This window comes from Taudactylus pleione, unplaced genomic scaffold, assembly GCF_031769625.1.
Source record: "Taudactylus pleione unplaced genomic scaffold, aTauple2 ptg000156l, whole genome shotgun sequence".
Classification (NCBI taxonomy): Eukaryota; Metazoa; Chordata; class Amphibia; order Anura; family Myobatrachidae; genus Taudactylus; species Taudactylus pleione.
Window position 1 is genome coordinate 22,030,957 of NW_028284558.1, and position 16,917 is coordinate 22,047,873.

At 43.9% G+C, this 16,917-nt stretch overlaps 1 protein-coding gene across 2 annotated transcripts in view; it reads left to right on the plus strand.

The window, feature by feature from the left end:
* ARHGAP15 (Rho GTPase activating protein 15) overlaps window positions 1-16,917 on the plus strand; it is a 724,185-nt gene that overhangs the window by 412,980 nt on the left and 294,288 nt on the right. For both annotated transcript variants that reach the window (XM_088474917.1, XM_088474916.1), the window contains one exon: window positions 6,226-6,348. In XM_088474917.1, coding sequence (XP_088331043.1) covers window positions 6,226-6,348 — 123 coding nt within the window. The remainder of the gene's footprint in view (window positions 1-6,225; window positions 6,349-16,917) is intronic.

Sequence of the window (16,917 nt, forward strand, 5' to 3'; positions counted from 1 at the left end):
TGCACTTGTAAATGGGTACTTGTACTTGTTAGCACCACACAAAACCACTTCAGTAAGGGAGAGCTCCGAACATTTCTAAAGTCAAAATTTGGACAAAACAAACCACCGATTAGCCCAACCTGAGCCCAGATTGTCCCAAACTCTTCCATTTTACAGCTGGTCACGCTCACTTCAGTGTAAGCTCTGCCTCTTTTGTGGTCTGCGAATCAGAGCCGTACTGGTAAAATCGAAGCAGTTGGCTGATTTGGTAAGGGTTATTTGTAGAGCAGAAAAGTTGTGGCCAGTTTTTTTGTGTGCAAATGTGCTGATTTTTCTACCATTTACTTGAGCACACTCTGGGGTCACTCCAATTAAGTACGAGTTGGCTTGCGCGAGCCGTTTTCACAGCAAACTCTCAATGTGAAGTGCATTTGCAATTAAATTCCAAACTTGCATATTTTTTTAAAGGAAAATCGCAGGTTTTTTCGTGCGCACCCCCTGTTGTGAGATGGTAGGGAAAATCTTTATTTAAGGTACATAGAGCATAACACCTTGGACAGCCCCCCTGATGACTAATTAAGCATTTAGAAGTTTTCAATTAGCTTAATTGGCCCAATAATTACATGTCATTTTTGAGTGTTTATAAAATGGCCTCAAATTACCCCCAAATAAACTTTTTTGTTAGTTTAGGCACCACAAATGTAATTGCTTTGTATAATTGTTTTACATTTAAAAAAAAAGTTAAAGTAGTCTCAAATTAACACAAAATCACCTTTTTTCAACTTGTTTAATAGGTTTAAGATTAATTAAAAAAGTAAAATTTTTATAATTGTTTCTAATTTAAAAAAAAATCACAAATCAGCCATTTGACACCATTTAAAACTTCCAATACTTTCATTATGCCCACTAACAACCTTCTATATGATTCTGCTAATGAATTTGTCACTTTTTGGGGGTTCGGGATGGTTTCCTCACTTTTTCTCCAAAGTCGCATGCTACAGAAAATTCACATAGCCTCCCTGCGAGTAGGTACTTCTAATTGGATTGAGCGATTCTTGGGAGCAAGCATTCATGCAAATTGTGCGAGTTTCTTGAAACAAACTCGCACCTAATTGAATTGATCCCTTTAATTTGTTTATGGGAAAAACAAGGCAGATACACAATATATGCTTACTCTCCCAGAAATTCTAGAAACTCCCAAAGTTAAAGGAGTTATCCTGGGCTCAACTCTCTTGGATCCATTCCACTTACCCAGTGAAGAGGGCAGTTTGGAGGCATGATGCCATGATCCACAATATCCACTTAGGGTTCTGTATTATTTACATAATGCATAACGTTATCAGGAGTCAACAAGAGTAAGCAATCAGGGTTGTTTTAACAGCAGTGTGGGCCCTTGGCAAAGCAATGCACTGGGGCCCCTATCCACCCATTTACGGGAAAAAAATTTAAATGGTCAATAAAATGAAACCCTCCTGCATACCCATCAGACCTCTCACACATGCAGAGAGACTCTGTATGACTGGTCTGAAGCCGGCGGATGAAGTGAAACTGGAACTGAAGTGAGTACTCATCACCGGAAGGAGGTTAGATCAGAATACAGTGGACCGGCAGTCGGCTTATAAAAATATCACAAATTTACCAACTGCCCGCGGCTGCAGGGCGGTGGGTTGGCGGGCCCCTACAAGCTTCGGGCTCTTGGGCAACTGCCCAACAAGCCCAATGGAAGAGATGGCCCTGGAAGCAATGTCTCACATGAAACAGGTTACTGCAATTGCACTACACTACTTACGAAGCTTTCTTCCACAATGCCAAATCAGGCAGCACTAAACTTCATTTTTGCATTTTGGCACAATGCAAGGTACATTCAACTCTTCATCAGGACTAAGAAGAAATGTGCCTATCCTTACAAAGTCACCACTGCCCTGACCAGGTGCTCACCAGTATAAATGGACACAAGGTCACAAGTTTAGGTGCTTTACATAACTAAACAGCATTTGCACTGCTGTAATTATATTTTTTAACCTGGACCCCAAACTAGAGATGTGTGCCGACCCCTCGTGTTTTGTTTTTGTTTCTGGTTTTGAATCTGTATCTCCCCTGGTTTTGGATCTGGATCTGGTTTTGGATCTTTTTCCTTGGTGTTTTGTTTTTAGGTTTTGGTTTTGGATCTGTATTTTTGCCTAGAAATGATATAAACAGCTAAAACCACATAATTTGGGCCTATTTTTGTTTATACAGTATTATTAATAACAATAATTTTCAGGCATTTACATGCATTTTTAACCACCTCACAGCTCACAATATTGATTTCACTATTTTTCACCAATATACTGTAGGCCAAAGGCTGCAGTGAGCTGGCTGGCTAAAGTGAGCAACAGAGCAGCGGCACAAACGCACGGCAGTTTAAAAAAATTTATTCTATGAAACATTGCCACACAGCAGTGGCAGACAGGATGGCAGTTTAATAAACTATAATAATATGAGTCGGCAATGCCCCAAATTGTGCAAAATGTAAAGAAAAGAGGTGCAAGATGGAATTGTCCCTCCCACCCACTCTTAGTTGAGATATTAAAAAGGACATGCACAGTTTAACAAACCAAGCACTTTAGCGACTAGGACTGACACATTTGTGTCTGAACTCCTTGGTTTGTTTGGACCCCCACAAAACAGTTTTTGGAAGGCCTACCTTCAATTAGTAAGTAGGAGGTTGATGATGAGGGTGTTGGTGGTGGAGATTGCAGGTGCTGGTCCAAACTGCTGGTAGCTGATACTGGACTGCTTGTTATTAATTTACAAATTATTATAATTTTGTTAAACAAATTGCATGAACTCGCTGCAAATGACAGAGAAACAAACAGGGAGGAGGTGCCTAGATGGTAAACGTCCCTTCCTCTGCTAACTTTGGCTTTACAAATGGAACAGATGCCTTCACAACTGTTGTCAGAATTTAAAAATAAATCCACACCCAAGACATGGCTTTTCTGGCTTTCTTTTGATCATGAAATTCTGCCACTGGTGACTGATTTACGCAAACCACATCCTCATCATCAACATACACATTAGCGTCAGATAGGACACAAATTTCCCCCTCATCCTCCTTTTGCACTATCATACTCATTTTTTATTATTTCACCATCTAATACTAGCACTGCCATCATTGTTTTTTTTAAATTACTACTAGTAGTAGTCTTCTTGGTCCCTTTCTGGGATGAAGATCCACCCCCAGCAGCAGCAACAGCCATAGCACTCAAGGATCCTTCTGAGGAATCATGGATAGGAGAGGAGCCAGTCATGCTTATGAAATTGTATGCATGACTATTTCCGATCATGAATGAGGATGTTGATTATGATGCAGGTGTTGGTGGTGCAGATTGCAGGTGCTTGGATCCAGATAGAAGGGAGCAGCTAGGTGACACTGGACTGATTGTAGCTCGGTTTTTTGTCCCCAAAGTTTTAGAATTTGAAATACCCTTTCCAATTTGATGATTTTGCTGCAAGTGACGTGACAGGGAGGAGGTTCCAAGATGGTTAAGGTCCTTCCCTGATCCTTCCCTCTACTCACTGTTAGTTGGCAATGGTTACATATGGCTTGGCAAAGGTTGTCCAGATTTGGGTGGAAATTATTCCACACAATGGAAGTGGATTTTTTGGTACTTTGCCCAGGCATGGTAACAATGGGATTTTTCCGACCATGGGGCAACAACTGTTGCCTGATTTACAGTTTTTACACAAACATCCTCCGCAGCAACCTCATCATCATCAACATCCTCATCATCCTTGTTGTTATCGCCAACTGCATAAATATTGTCCTCATCCTCCTGGTGCAATTCCACAGAAGCATCCTCGATTTCTACATCAGCATGTTGACTTGTGCTGCTCATCCCCACATTTGCAGAGGGCACACAAATGGTGGAAGGAGGATCCTCTTCAAGTACAGTATTAGAAAGGTCAGGCTCACACATGACAACCGCAGACACACTTGGACTCTCCTCAGGGATTTATGATTTTTTGGAGCACACAGTTGGTTCCAGTGTCTTACTCGTCTTAACAATTAAAACATTTTTTGTACCTCTCCTACAAGCAGAGGGGCTTAAATCATCACTAGAACCACCAGTCATAATTAATAAAGGCCAAGGCCTTATCCTTTCCTTGCCACTTCATGTAGTGAACGGCATATTGCCAATTTTTTGTTTCTCTAAAGCTTAACTTAGCTTAGCTTTAGATTTTTTTTTAACAGGTTAAAAGTTGATTTTTGGCCCTGGTACATCGTCCTTCATAAATGATGTTGACGGCCTTGCATCGTCATTATGACTGCTGCCGGCGGCTACAAGACTGGTATGTGGATCCTGCTTTCCTGTCATGTGACTGTCCTCCATACTCACCAAGCAATTATAGCACACAACTAACCACACACACAAAAAATAGTTTTTATTTTTTCACTGATGGTGTGGCTATCACGCACACACAAAACATTGTCTTTATTTTCACACTGGTGGTGTGGCTAATACGCAATTACGCATACACAAAAAATTGTTTTTATTTTCTCACTGGTGGTGTGGCTAACACGCGCACAAATTTATTTTTTTCATTTGAACACTGGTGGTGTGGCAGGCTAACACGCACACACAAAAAGTTGTTTTTATGTGAACACTGGTAGCGTGTGGCAGGCTAACACGCACACACAAAAAGTTGGTTTTATCTGAACACTGGTAGTGTGTGGCAGGCTAACACGTACACACAAAAAATTGTTTTTATTTGAACACTGGTGGTGTGGCAGGCTAACACGCACACACAAAAAATAGTTTTTATTTTCACACTGGTGGTGTGACTAATACGCAATTACGCACACACAAAAAATTGTTTTTATTTTCTCATTGGTGGTGTGGCTAACACGCACACACAAAAAATTGGTTTTATTTGAACACTGGTAGTGTGTGGCAGGCTAACACGCACATAAAAAAAATTGTTTTTATTTGAACACTGGTGGTGTGGCAGGCTAACAAGTAGACAAAAATAATTGTTTTTATTTGAACACTGGTAGTGTGTGGCAGGCTGACATGCACACGAAAAAAAATATTTTTACTTGAACACTGGTGGTGTGGCAGACTAACACGCACGCAAAAAAATTGTTTTCATTTGAACACTGGTGGTGTGGCAGGCTAACACGAACATACAAAAAAATTGTTTTTATTTGAACTCTGGTGGTGTGGCAGGCTGACACAACAGTAGCCTAGCCAGCCCCTATGCACATATGAACATAATAAGCAGCCAGCCCCTGACACAACAGTAGCCAGCCCCTATGCACAGCAGAACAGCACATCACAGCTCCCAGCTCCCTCAGCACAGCTCCCAGCTCCCTCCATCTTCAATCTCCACAGCCTGAATGAAAAATGGCGGTGAGCGCGGGACCTTTTATAGAATCCAAAACCCACGTGAATCCAACAGCGGGATGATGACGTTTTGCCTCATTTGCAGATCCGAGTCAGGCGGGAAAACCCGAGCCAACCCGGCTCTGACTCGGATCCCCAAAGTTCGGATGGGTTCGGATCTCTGAAATCCGAACCCACTCATCTATACCCCAAACCTCATTGGACATCTTTCTTTTTAGACCACCAACACAGCCAATTTCCCTCGCACCCCTCAGAGGTGCGCAGTAAAACTGGCCGTGTTGAGATACTGTATCCTACCGTAATGTAGGCAGCCACACATCATGGTCGCAGATCACAGAGTATTCAATATAGGCATAGAATGCTGCTGAATTAACCTCCTGCAACTAATTCCCATAAGAATCCTTTTGATATTAGCCAAGAAATGCAGCAAGAAAAGAAAACTATAGATTTAAACAGAGAAATAACTGAAAACCAAGTATTCCTGAAATAAATAATACGTTTGTACATAGATTTTACTGTCAAATCAGATGTTAATTTATGGTGGCAGAATCACTTAAAGTTATGCATGGTTGTCAGTTTTATAAAATGATGCTTTATATGATATTTCACAGATAGTTATGTAAAAACAAAGAAAACATTATTTTGCTGTACAGTTATAAAGTATGAGTTCTGCGGTACCCATGGTAAAATTGACAATTTACATCTCGTATCTGCCAAGTAATAGACATTTAGTTTGCTAGTAGAAATGTACAAGTATTGTGTCCAAAAAGTGAATACTGTAATGTAGCACACGTACTATACTCCAATGTGTCGTAAATGCCTTCTTGCAATAAATTGTGTTTTCTTTTGTTTCCAGTATTTAAATTAAACTACAGCGCTTCAGACACGTCTGACAGAAACCGTGTTAAAACCAGATTAAAGAAGTTTATATCTCGACGACCATCGCTGAAAACTTTACAAGAGAAAGGGCTGATTAAAGGTATTGAGATGACTATTTGTAGAATTGTATTAAAATAAGTCTTGCGGCCCAAGTTTTATCTGTTTTTTTAACATCTTGCAAAAGTAAATGATTACCAAGTAACCTCTAAAGTTCCTTATACTAAGTACCCCATATTGTGAGTAAATTAGTCAAAGTGCTCTCTAATTGAAACTACACTTGTACATAGCCATGTTTTAAGCAGTGGCGTAACAAGGGGGGTCGAACAGGGCACGTGTCCTGGGCACCGTTGGATCGGCGCACATGCAGGGGGCGCCGTTGGACCAGGACAGTGGTGTGTTTGTTTTAGCAGCCAATGAGAGTCAGACAGACTCTCATTGCCTGCTGCACCCACTGCCAGAGCCAGGCTGGAGCTCACTCATGAGTTCCACTTTCCGGCTCCCGCAGTGGTTAAAGGGAGAGATGTCATGAAGTCTCTCCCATAGAGCTGAGTGGAAGGACAGAGGAGCGGACGGCTACGAGTGCAGGAGTGGGGATTCAGGTAATTGTTGTTTTTTGTGTGTGTGTGTGTTTTTGTATTATATATGTAATGGACACTGCTTATATATGTAAGGACCACTACTGGGGGCATTGCATAGGGGGTCCACTACTGGGGGCAAAGTATAAGGGGCACTGCATAAGGGGCATTACTGGGGACACTGTATAAGGGTGCACTACTGGGGACACTGTATAAGAGTGCACTACTGGGGGCTCTGCATAAAGGACAATACTGGGGGCACTGTGTAAGATTGCACTACTGGGGGCACTGTATAAGGGTTACTGCATAAGGGGCACTGCATAAGGGTGCACTACTGGGGGTACTGTATATGGGGGCACTACTATTGTGGGCTGTGCAAGAGGGGCACAACTACTGGGGGCATTAAGGTGCATATGGAATGGAAAGGAATGTTCCCAGAGTGACGAGAAACAGTGGTGTGTCATGTTGACATGTCCCCATTTTCAGTGGTCACGCCCCTTGTGACATGTGGCCATGTCCACTTTTTCTGCTTGTGCACATTCAAGTGGGGGGGCTCTGTTTTTTAACTTGTCCTGGGCTCCAAATACCCTAGTTACACCACTGGTTAGAAGATACCCCTTCTGATTAGTTCTGTACTGTATGCAGGGGCAGGTCTATAGCAGTTGCATGTCGTGATGCTACATGCTACAAAGATGGGGAGCTGGTGTGGGTGCCCCTGGGAATTGCAGTGGCTATGTAACTGCATAACAAAAAACAGGTCTTGGTTGCTGACCCTTTTCATGTTATTCTCAGGTCTACAGAGATGTATTTAGATACAGATTCCTGTTTCCATGATACATTGTAAAGTGCTAGACATATTTGGTAGATTATTATAGTGAAACCTATAACTACTATCACATATCACATACAGAACAGTACAATATAGTGGACAGGCAATAGCACTGCATAGAAAAATGCTGGTCTGCAGGTCTATAAATCTGTTAGTTTGTTTCCATGAAAACTGGGAGTAGGCCTCAAATGGTCTGCATATAAACCAGTCAGTGCTTCCAGCGCATTTTAATGCCTCCTGCCTAGTGTAGTTCCTATGACTAGAAATTAGAAATGAGCGCTGACCACCGTATTTTGGATCTGGAGTCATCTTCGTATTTTGGTTTTGCAAAACTACCCTCAAGTTAAAAACAGCTAAAATCATGTAATTTATGCAATCCAAAACCCGAAATTCAGTTTTAAAATCCGAATTCTGAATAGATCAGAACTGCGATTCGGATTTACCAGGAGTCACGAAATTCGGGTGGATTCGGATTTCTGGAGATCCGAAACGCACATCTCTACTAGAAATACTGCATTTGGCGATTTGTCTCACAAATTGATTGCCTTCACTGTTTGTGGGTGACAGTTGCACTCTAACCCTTTTGCTGCTGAGGTTTTTACCACCACTGTGCTGAGCCTAATAAGGCATTTTTGGAATAGTCACATTTCATCATCAATATCAGTAATTATTTAATGCAGTGCCTACGCAAATGATACCTAGTGTTCACTCACAAGAATTCGAATTTTCAGAAAATAGCATCAGTTTCCTTATACCTCCTGACACTACAAAGAAAATCTACCCAAAGTAGGCCAAACACTTAGTTTTATTGAAATTGCATGAAAGTGAACTAAAAACAATTGTGTGTATTACTATTTTTTTTCTAAACACCATCAAGAAATGCTTTGTGGGTCTTGCTTTGGCATTAATCCACCCTTGTCTTAAATTAAGTATGAGTTAAATAGTGGAATATAATGAGAATCCTAACTAGAGATAATGTTTTAAATATAAGGCAACCTATCACATAAAATGATTGTACCACTGTTTTTATGTGAGCCAAGATGGGGGAGACCTGGATATTATAATCTCCTTTCATGGACCGCTCAATGCTTTCTGTAGTGCAGGGTGTTATTATGGGAAATGTATCAAAGAGTGGAGTGCCCAGAGTCTATAAGTACAGCGCTGGCCGCGCACCACTAAGTGCATAGCCGGCCGCCGGACGGAGAGGTAGGGGCCCATGTCGGAGACTGCACATGGGCTCCCTCCTCTCTAGAAACGCCCCTGGTTCAGAGGCCTCTCATCTATTACACTGTACAGGTCTTATTGCAAACTTTCCTTTCTAATTTAGTTCCGTTCATATTTTTGAAACTAAAAAAACTGCTAGTTGTATATAATTGTATCTAGAGATGAGCGGTTCGGATTCTGTGAAATCCGAACGGCTCCGAACATAGGGGATCCGAGTCCACCCGTTCGGGTGTTCCCCGCCTGACTCGGATCCCCGTTCGGGGCCGAACGGCGGCCTACTGATGTCGGATTCTCGCGAGAAAATCCGACGTCAGGGCTCCTCTAGTGTAGGGCAGACCAATGTGATAGCGGTCTGCCCTACACAGAACAAATACACAGCCGCCAGTGGCAGCTGTGTGTTTGTAATAGCAGCCAATGAGAGTCAGGCAGACTTTCATTGGCTGCTGCACGGAGGGAGCCGGTTGGAGCTCACTCATGAGCTCTGTCTTCCGGCTCCCTCCACGCGTAATAGAGCAGCAGAGCGGGACGGACGGCGGCAGGAGCGGGGATTCAGGTAAGTTTTTATTTTTTATTTTTTTATTTGTGTGTTTTTAAGGGGGCGCTGCTGGGGGGCATGCTAATGGGGGCACTGCTACTGGGGGTATACTTCTGGGGGGCATGCTAATGGGGGCACTACTACTGGGGGGCATACTACTGGGTGCATGCTAATGGGGGCACTGCTACTGGGGGGCATACTACTGGGCGCATGCTAATGGGGGCACTGCTACTGGGGGGCATACTAACTACTGGGACATATACTAATGGGGCACTGCTACTGGGGGGCATACAACTGGGGGGCATACTACTGGGCGCATGCTAATGGGGGCATACTACTGGGGGGCATACTACTGGGGGGCATACTACTGCGGGCATACTAATGGGGGCACTGCTACTGGGGGGCATACTACTGGGGGGCATACTACTGGGGGCACTGCTACTGGGGGGCATACAGCTGGGGGGCATACTACTGGGGGCACTGCTACTGGGGGGCATACTACAGGGAGGTATACTACTGGGGGCACTGCTACTGGGGGCACTGCTAATGGAAGGCATACTACTGGGGGGCACTGCTACTGGCGGGCATATTAATGGGGGCACTGCTACTGGGGGGCATGCTAATGGGGGCACTACTACTGGGGGCCTGCTGCGGGGGAGCATACTACTACTGGGGGCACTGCATAGGGGGCCCTATTACTAAGGGGACTGCATAGGGGGCACCACTACTGGGGGCATTGTGTAAGGGACACCACTGCTGGGGGCATTGTATAAGTGGCACTACTACTGTGGGCATTGTATAAGGGGCATTACTACTGTGGGATTTGTGTATAAGGGTCACTACTGTGGGCATTGTGTAAAAGGGGCACTACTGTGTGTCGTAACATAAATAAGAGACACTACTTTATGGTGTAATGTGAATCAGGGACACTTGGTAACCAGTCAGCTCACTCCAACCTTTGGCCAGTAATGGTGAAAAGTGAAAACTGTAATTTAAACTGTGAGGTGGTCTAAATTGACTGTAAATGACTGTAAATTAAGATTATTGAGGTTAATAATACTCTAGGTAGAAAAAAAGTCCAATTTATATGATTTTAGCTTTTTTTTATTAATTTTTGTAAAAAAATCCAAATCCAAATCCAAAGCCAGTCACCACAGTTTGGCAAATCCAAATCCAAAGCCGGACGACAAATTAGAACCAAATCCAAATGCAGCAAAAATGGTCCTGCGCACATCCCTAGTTGTATCCAGTCTATCAGAGATGTGTCATGTGTTATTATAAATGCAAGAAGCAGTAAAGATATAGCAATGAATGCAACTAAAGTTGAAGGAGGTCATGTACCACTCAAAAATCAAAGTGATCTGATGGTGGAAGCAGGGCCATCTCTTCCAATGGGCTTGTTGGGCAGTCGCCCAAGGGCCCGAAGCTTGTAGGGGCCCGCCAACCCCCCCCCCCTGCAGCTGTGGCCAGTTGGTAAATTTGTGATATTTTTATTAGCCGGCCGCCGGTGCACTGTATTCTCATCTAACCTCTCCCACCCCTTCCCCTCCCCCCGTGACGAGTACTCACCTCAGTCCCAGTTTCACTTCATCCGCCGGCTTCAGACCAGTCAGACAGAGTCTCTCTGCATGTGTGGGAGGTCTAATGGGCATGCAGGAGGGTTTAATTTTATTGACCATTTAATTTTTTTCCCGTGAATGGGTGGGTAGGGGCCTCAGTGCATTGCTTTGCCCAGGGCCCACACTGCTGTTAAGACAACCCTGGGTGGAAGGAGAGATGACTTGGCCACAGCTGGGTTTTATTAGTTGTCACATTTATATCCTTGATCTGTTACGTGAGTTCAGTACTACCTTTCTCACTCTCATTCTATCTTCTAGTTGTAGATGCTCTGTTAATGTCCCATGCACAGGGCCGTAACTAGGGTAGTGCGACCAGTGCCATGGCACAGGGCACCGCAGGATAGGGGGCGCTGTTTGGGCCTGTCAATTTTCCGGTTTATTATCATTCTCTCTTGTAGCTTCCTCCTCTTTTATCCCCAGCATCTCCTGGCCTCCCCTATCTCTTCCCTGACCCTTCCCCACGAGGCCATGGCCCTTTTTTTAGGTTCACTATCTTATGTCCCTATTTAAAAAATAGGGGGGGGGACGCCAATGCTCTCTCTGGCACAGGGCACCAAAAAGTCTAGTTACGGCTCTACCCATGCATATCATTATTTTATTATTGCTATTATTTATAGTCTGTACAAATATCTCATGTCTCTAGCTACACTTGATTTTTTTTAGAATAAAACTCTTGAGAACAAATAGATTAAAACCCAAGTCTAGAAACTGTAGAAGTTAAAAATTAATTTGATACACTTTTTTTTATTTCAAATAAAATCTGATACTTCTGGGGTTCTCGTGATCATTTTGGTGTTAGCAGTAACATTCTTTGCCATAAACACATTATCATATAACGTAACGTACCGCTCAGAGAAGGCTTTATTGTTCAGTTCTGTGCTGCAGCTACATTTTAAATACTGGGGAAGTATATGTAAAAAAACCTCTTTATGATAGAATAGATTTTATGTAAAAATACAAGTAATGTGTAGATATATTGTCCAACCTAAGGAAAACAATTATGGTAATTTTTGTAAGTCTGCTATTGACTATCTGTTTTCTTGTTTGATGGATGATGTACAAACCTCGTGTAGACTTATGGTCCGAGCTTAACTCACTAGTTCTGCTTTCACAACCAATTCAGAACAGCTACAGATGCCCCAAGACATTAAAATTGACTGTTCCAATGAACTCTGTGTGGGAGTTTTGGTTTTAAATTGATAACAGCTGAAAGAATGAATGATGCTCATGGAATATGGGCACAATGCTCAAACTCATTGCTGTACTCCTGTGAACCAATTGTTTTGTATGGGAATTTTTGTTAACTTAATAAATTACATTTCCTTACAATTTATGTGCATGATTTAATTATGAACAATTCATTTTGAAAGTTTTGAAAAACTTGGTTTCCTGTGAAAGTTTGAAACAATACATGTGTTTCTCTCTTGTTTGAATTCTAGATAGATAGATAGATAGATAGATAGATAGACTGGTTGATATTAGATAGATAGATATGACATAGATAGATAGATTTGTTTAAAATCATGTTCATGTTTAAAGCTACAGTATTCTGCCTATACGGTTAAAATGCTTTCACTAACATTACAAATGTGTCGTCATAATGAAGCCAGCATTGTCCCATCCACATAGATTGTCAACATATTGAGAGCCCTCAAACCATATGTATTAGGGGTGTGCACCGGCCACTTTTTGTGTTTTGTGTTTTGGTTTTGGATCTGGATCTTTCTTCGTGTTTTGGATCTGGATTGGTTTTGCCAAAACCACTCTTCCGTGTTTTGGGTTCTGGGTTTTGTGTTTTGGATCTGTATTTTTTGGAAAAAAGCATAAAAACAGCTAAAATCACAGAATTTGTAGGTTTTTCTGCTCCTATGCTATTATTAACCTCAATAACCTTAATTTCCACTAATTTCCAGTCTATTCTGAACACCTCACACCTCACAATAGTGTTTTTATGTCCAAAAGGTTGCACCGAGGTAGCTGGATGACTATGCTAAGCGACACGAGTGGGCGGCACAAACACGTGACCCATCTAGGAGTGATACTGCAGTGGCAGACAGGATGGCAGTTTGAAAAACTAGGCCCCAAACTGTACATAATGCAAAGAAAAAAAAGAGGTGCAAGATGGAATTGTCCTTGGGCCCTCCCACCCACCGTTATGTTGTATAAACAGGACATGCACACTTTAACAAACCAATCATTTCAGCGCCAGGGTCTGCCACACAACTGTGGCTGAAATGATTGGTTCGTTTGGGCCCCCACAAAACAAGCTGGCAATTAATCTGTCCCTGCACAAACTGGTTCTACGGAGGCAAGATGTCGTCCTCATCCTCCTCATCCACCGATTCCTCACCCTCTTCAGTGTGTACATCCTCATCCTCACAAAGTATTAACTCGTCCCCACTTGAATCCACCACCACAGGTCCGACTGTACGTTCTGGAGGCTGGTCTCCCTGGAAGAGTTGATAATTCATTTTTATGAACATCATCTTCTCCACATTTTGTGGAAGCAACCTCCTACGCCTTTCGCTGACAAGGTTCCCGGCTGCACTAAACACTCTTTCGGAGTACACACTGGAGGGGGGGCAACTCAGGTAAAATAGAGCCAGTTTGTACAGGGGCCTCCAAATTGCCTCTTTTTCCTGCCAGTACAGGTATGGACTGTCTGACATGCCTACTTGGATGCTGTCACCGATGTAATCCTCCACCATTCTGTCAATGGTGACAGTATCGTATGCAGTGACAGTAGACATGTCAGAAATTGTTGCCAGGTCCTTCAGTCTGGACCAGATGTCCAAACTTGGTCCTGCCTGCCCTGCATCACCGCCAGCGGGTTGCTTAGGATACCTAAGTTTTTTCCTGGCAGCCCCAGTTGCGGGAGAATATGAAGAAGGAGCTGTTGACGTGTCACGTTCCGCTTCAGCTGACAGTGTTTTCACCAGCAGGTCTTTGCACCTCTGCAAGCTTGTGTCGGCCAGAAAGAGAGACACCACATAGGCTTTAAACCTAGGATCGAGCACAGTGGCCAAAATGTAGTGGTCTGATTTCAACAGATTGACCACCCTGGAATCCTGGCAAAGCGAATGAAGGGCTTCATCCACAAGTCCCACATGCCGAGCGGAATCGCTCCGTCTTAGCTCCTCCTTCACTTTCTCCAGCTGCTTCTGCAAAAGCCTGATGAGGGGAATGACCTGACTCAAGCTGGCAGTGTCTGAACTGACTTCACGTGTGGCAAGTTCAAAGGGCTGGAGAACCTTGCACAACACGGAAATCATTCTCCACTGCGCTTGAGTCAGGTGCATACCCCCTCCTTTGCCTATGTCATAGGTGGATGTATAGGCTTGTATGGCCTTTTGCTGCTCCTCCATCCTCTGAAGCATATAGAGGGTTGAGTTCCACCGCGTCACAACCTCTTGCTTCAGGTGATGGCAGGGCAGGTTCAAGAGTGTTTGCTGGCGCTCCAGTCTTCGGCACGCAGTCGCTGAATGGCGAAAGTGGCCAGAAATTTTTGGGGTCACCCAAAGCGTCTCCTGCACGCCCCTGTCGCTTTTCAGAAAATTCTGCACCACCAAGTTTATTGTGTGAGCAAAACATGGGAAGTGCTGGAATTTGCCCAGATGTAATGCCCGCACAATACTGGTGGCATTGTCAGATATCACAAATCCCCAGGAGAGTCTAAGTGGGGTAAGCCACTGGGCGATGATTTCCCTCAGTTTCTCTAAGAGGTTGTCGGCGGTGTGCCTCTTACTGAAACCGGTGATACACAGCGTAGCCTGCCTTGGAACGAGCTGGTGTTTCTGAGATGCTGCTACTGGTGACGCTGCTGCTGTTGCTGCGTAAGGTGATACATCTACCCAGTGGGCTGTCACAGTCATATAGTCCTTAGTCTGCCCTGTTCCACTTGTCCACATGTCCGTGGTTAAGTGGACATTGTGTACAACGGCATTTTTCAGGACACTGAGGACACTTTTTCTGACGTTTCTGTACAGTCTCGGTATCGCCTGCCTAGTGAAGTGGAATCTAGACGAGATTTGGAACCGGGGACACACTACCTCCATCAATTGTCTAAATCCCACTGCACTAATGGCGGATACCGGATGCACGTCTAACACCAACATAGCAGTCAAGGCCTCAGTTATACGTTTTGCTTCAGGATGACTGCTGTCGTACTTCATCCTCCTCGCTAAGGACTGTTGGAGGGTCAATTGTTTAGTAAAAGTAGTGGTGTTCCTACTTCCTCTCTGGGATGATGAACGACTCCCAGCAGCAGCAACAGCAGCAGCGGCAGCAGTAGGCGTAGCAATGCAGGATCCTCCGGAGGAATCCCGGATAGGAGAGTCAGTCATGCCAGTGACATGGCCTGCAGGACTACTTCCGATCCTGACTAAGGAGGAAATTGACGAGGAGGGAGTTGACGGTGTGGTTTGCAGGCGCTTGGATACAACAGGACAACAGGATTTAGGTGTCCCTGGACTGCTTACGGTTTTAGCCAAAGTTTCTGAACTTGACAGTAACTTTTTATGAATGTGCTGCAGGTGCCGTATAAGGGAGGATGTTCCTAGGTGGTTGACGTCCCTACCCCTACTTATTTCACCTTTACATATGGTACATATGGCAAGACAGTTGTTGTCCGGATTTGGATAGAAATATTGCCAGACCAAAGAGGTGGAATGTTTGGTCTTCTGCCCAGGCATGACCGTGATGGGCTTTTTCATCCCACGGACAACAACTGTCTCCCCCGGAGCCTGATTTAAACAAACCACATCACCATCAGAATCCTCCTCGACAACTTCTTCCTCAGCGCCAGCTACACCAGTATCCTCATCCTGTTGTACTTCAACTGTGACATCTTCAATTTGCATATCAGCAAGTGGACTGTGGGTGCTCCTTTCAGCACTTGCAGGGGGCGTGCAAATGGTGGAAAGAGCCACCTCTTCCCGTCCAGTGCTGGGAAGGTCAGGCATCGCAACCACCACCACACTTGGACTCTCCTTGGGGATTTGTGATATCTTCTTAGAAAGCACAGTTCTTCGCTGTGCTTTTGCCAGCTTAACTCTTTTGATTTTTTTAGTGGGAGGAGGGCTTCCATCATCATGTGAAGCTGAACCACTAGTCATGAACATACTAGGGATCCACCTTAGCCGTTCCTTGCCACTCAGTGTCGTAAATGGCATATTGGCAAGTTTACGTTTCTCTTCAGCTGATTTAAATGTTTTTTTCAAGGTAATTTTCCTGAACTTTGTCATTTGGGATTGTATGTGCCCTCTATTATGACATTGGGCATCGGCCTTGGCAGACGACGTTGATGGCATGTTATCGTCTATGTCATGACTAGTGGCAGCAGCTTCAGCACTAGGAGGAAGTGGTCCTTGATCTTTCTCTATTTTATTTTTATCAGAGAAAGTTTGGTCCTCCATTTATGTTATATCGATTTGATATATACGTGCGGCTAAACACAGAAAATATTTTTTTATTTTTGCTGGAGAGTAGTGCACTTTGTGGGTTACACCAGCCTTTAAGAAATGAGACAGCCGGCTCTTTACTTATGGGACACAGGCGCACGCTTGGCGCTGCTCCTTTGTTGATGCACGTGCGGCTACTGCGCACACAATTCACAAACACAGAAAATATATATTTTTTTGGTTTGGAGTGTACTTTGGGGATTACAGCACCCTTTAACGGTCAAGCCAGCCGGCCCTTTACTTATGACACAGGCGCACGCTTGGCACTACTTTGTTGATGCACGTGCGGCTACTGCGCACACAATTCACAAACACAGAAAATATTTTTTTTTTGGTTTGGACTGGAGTGTACTTTGGGAGTTACAGCACCCTTTAACGGTCAAGCCAGCCGGCCCTTTACTTATGACACAGGCACACGCTTGGCACTA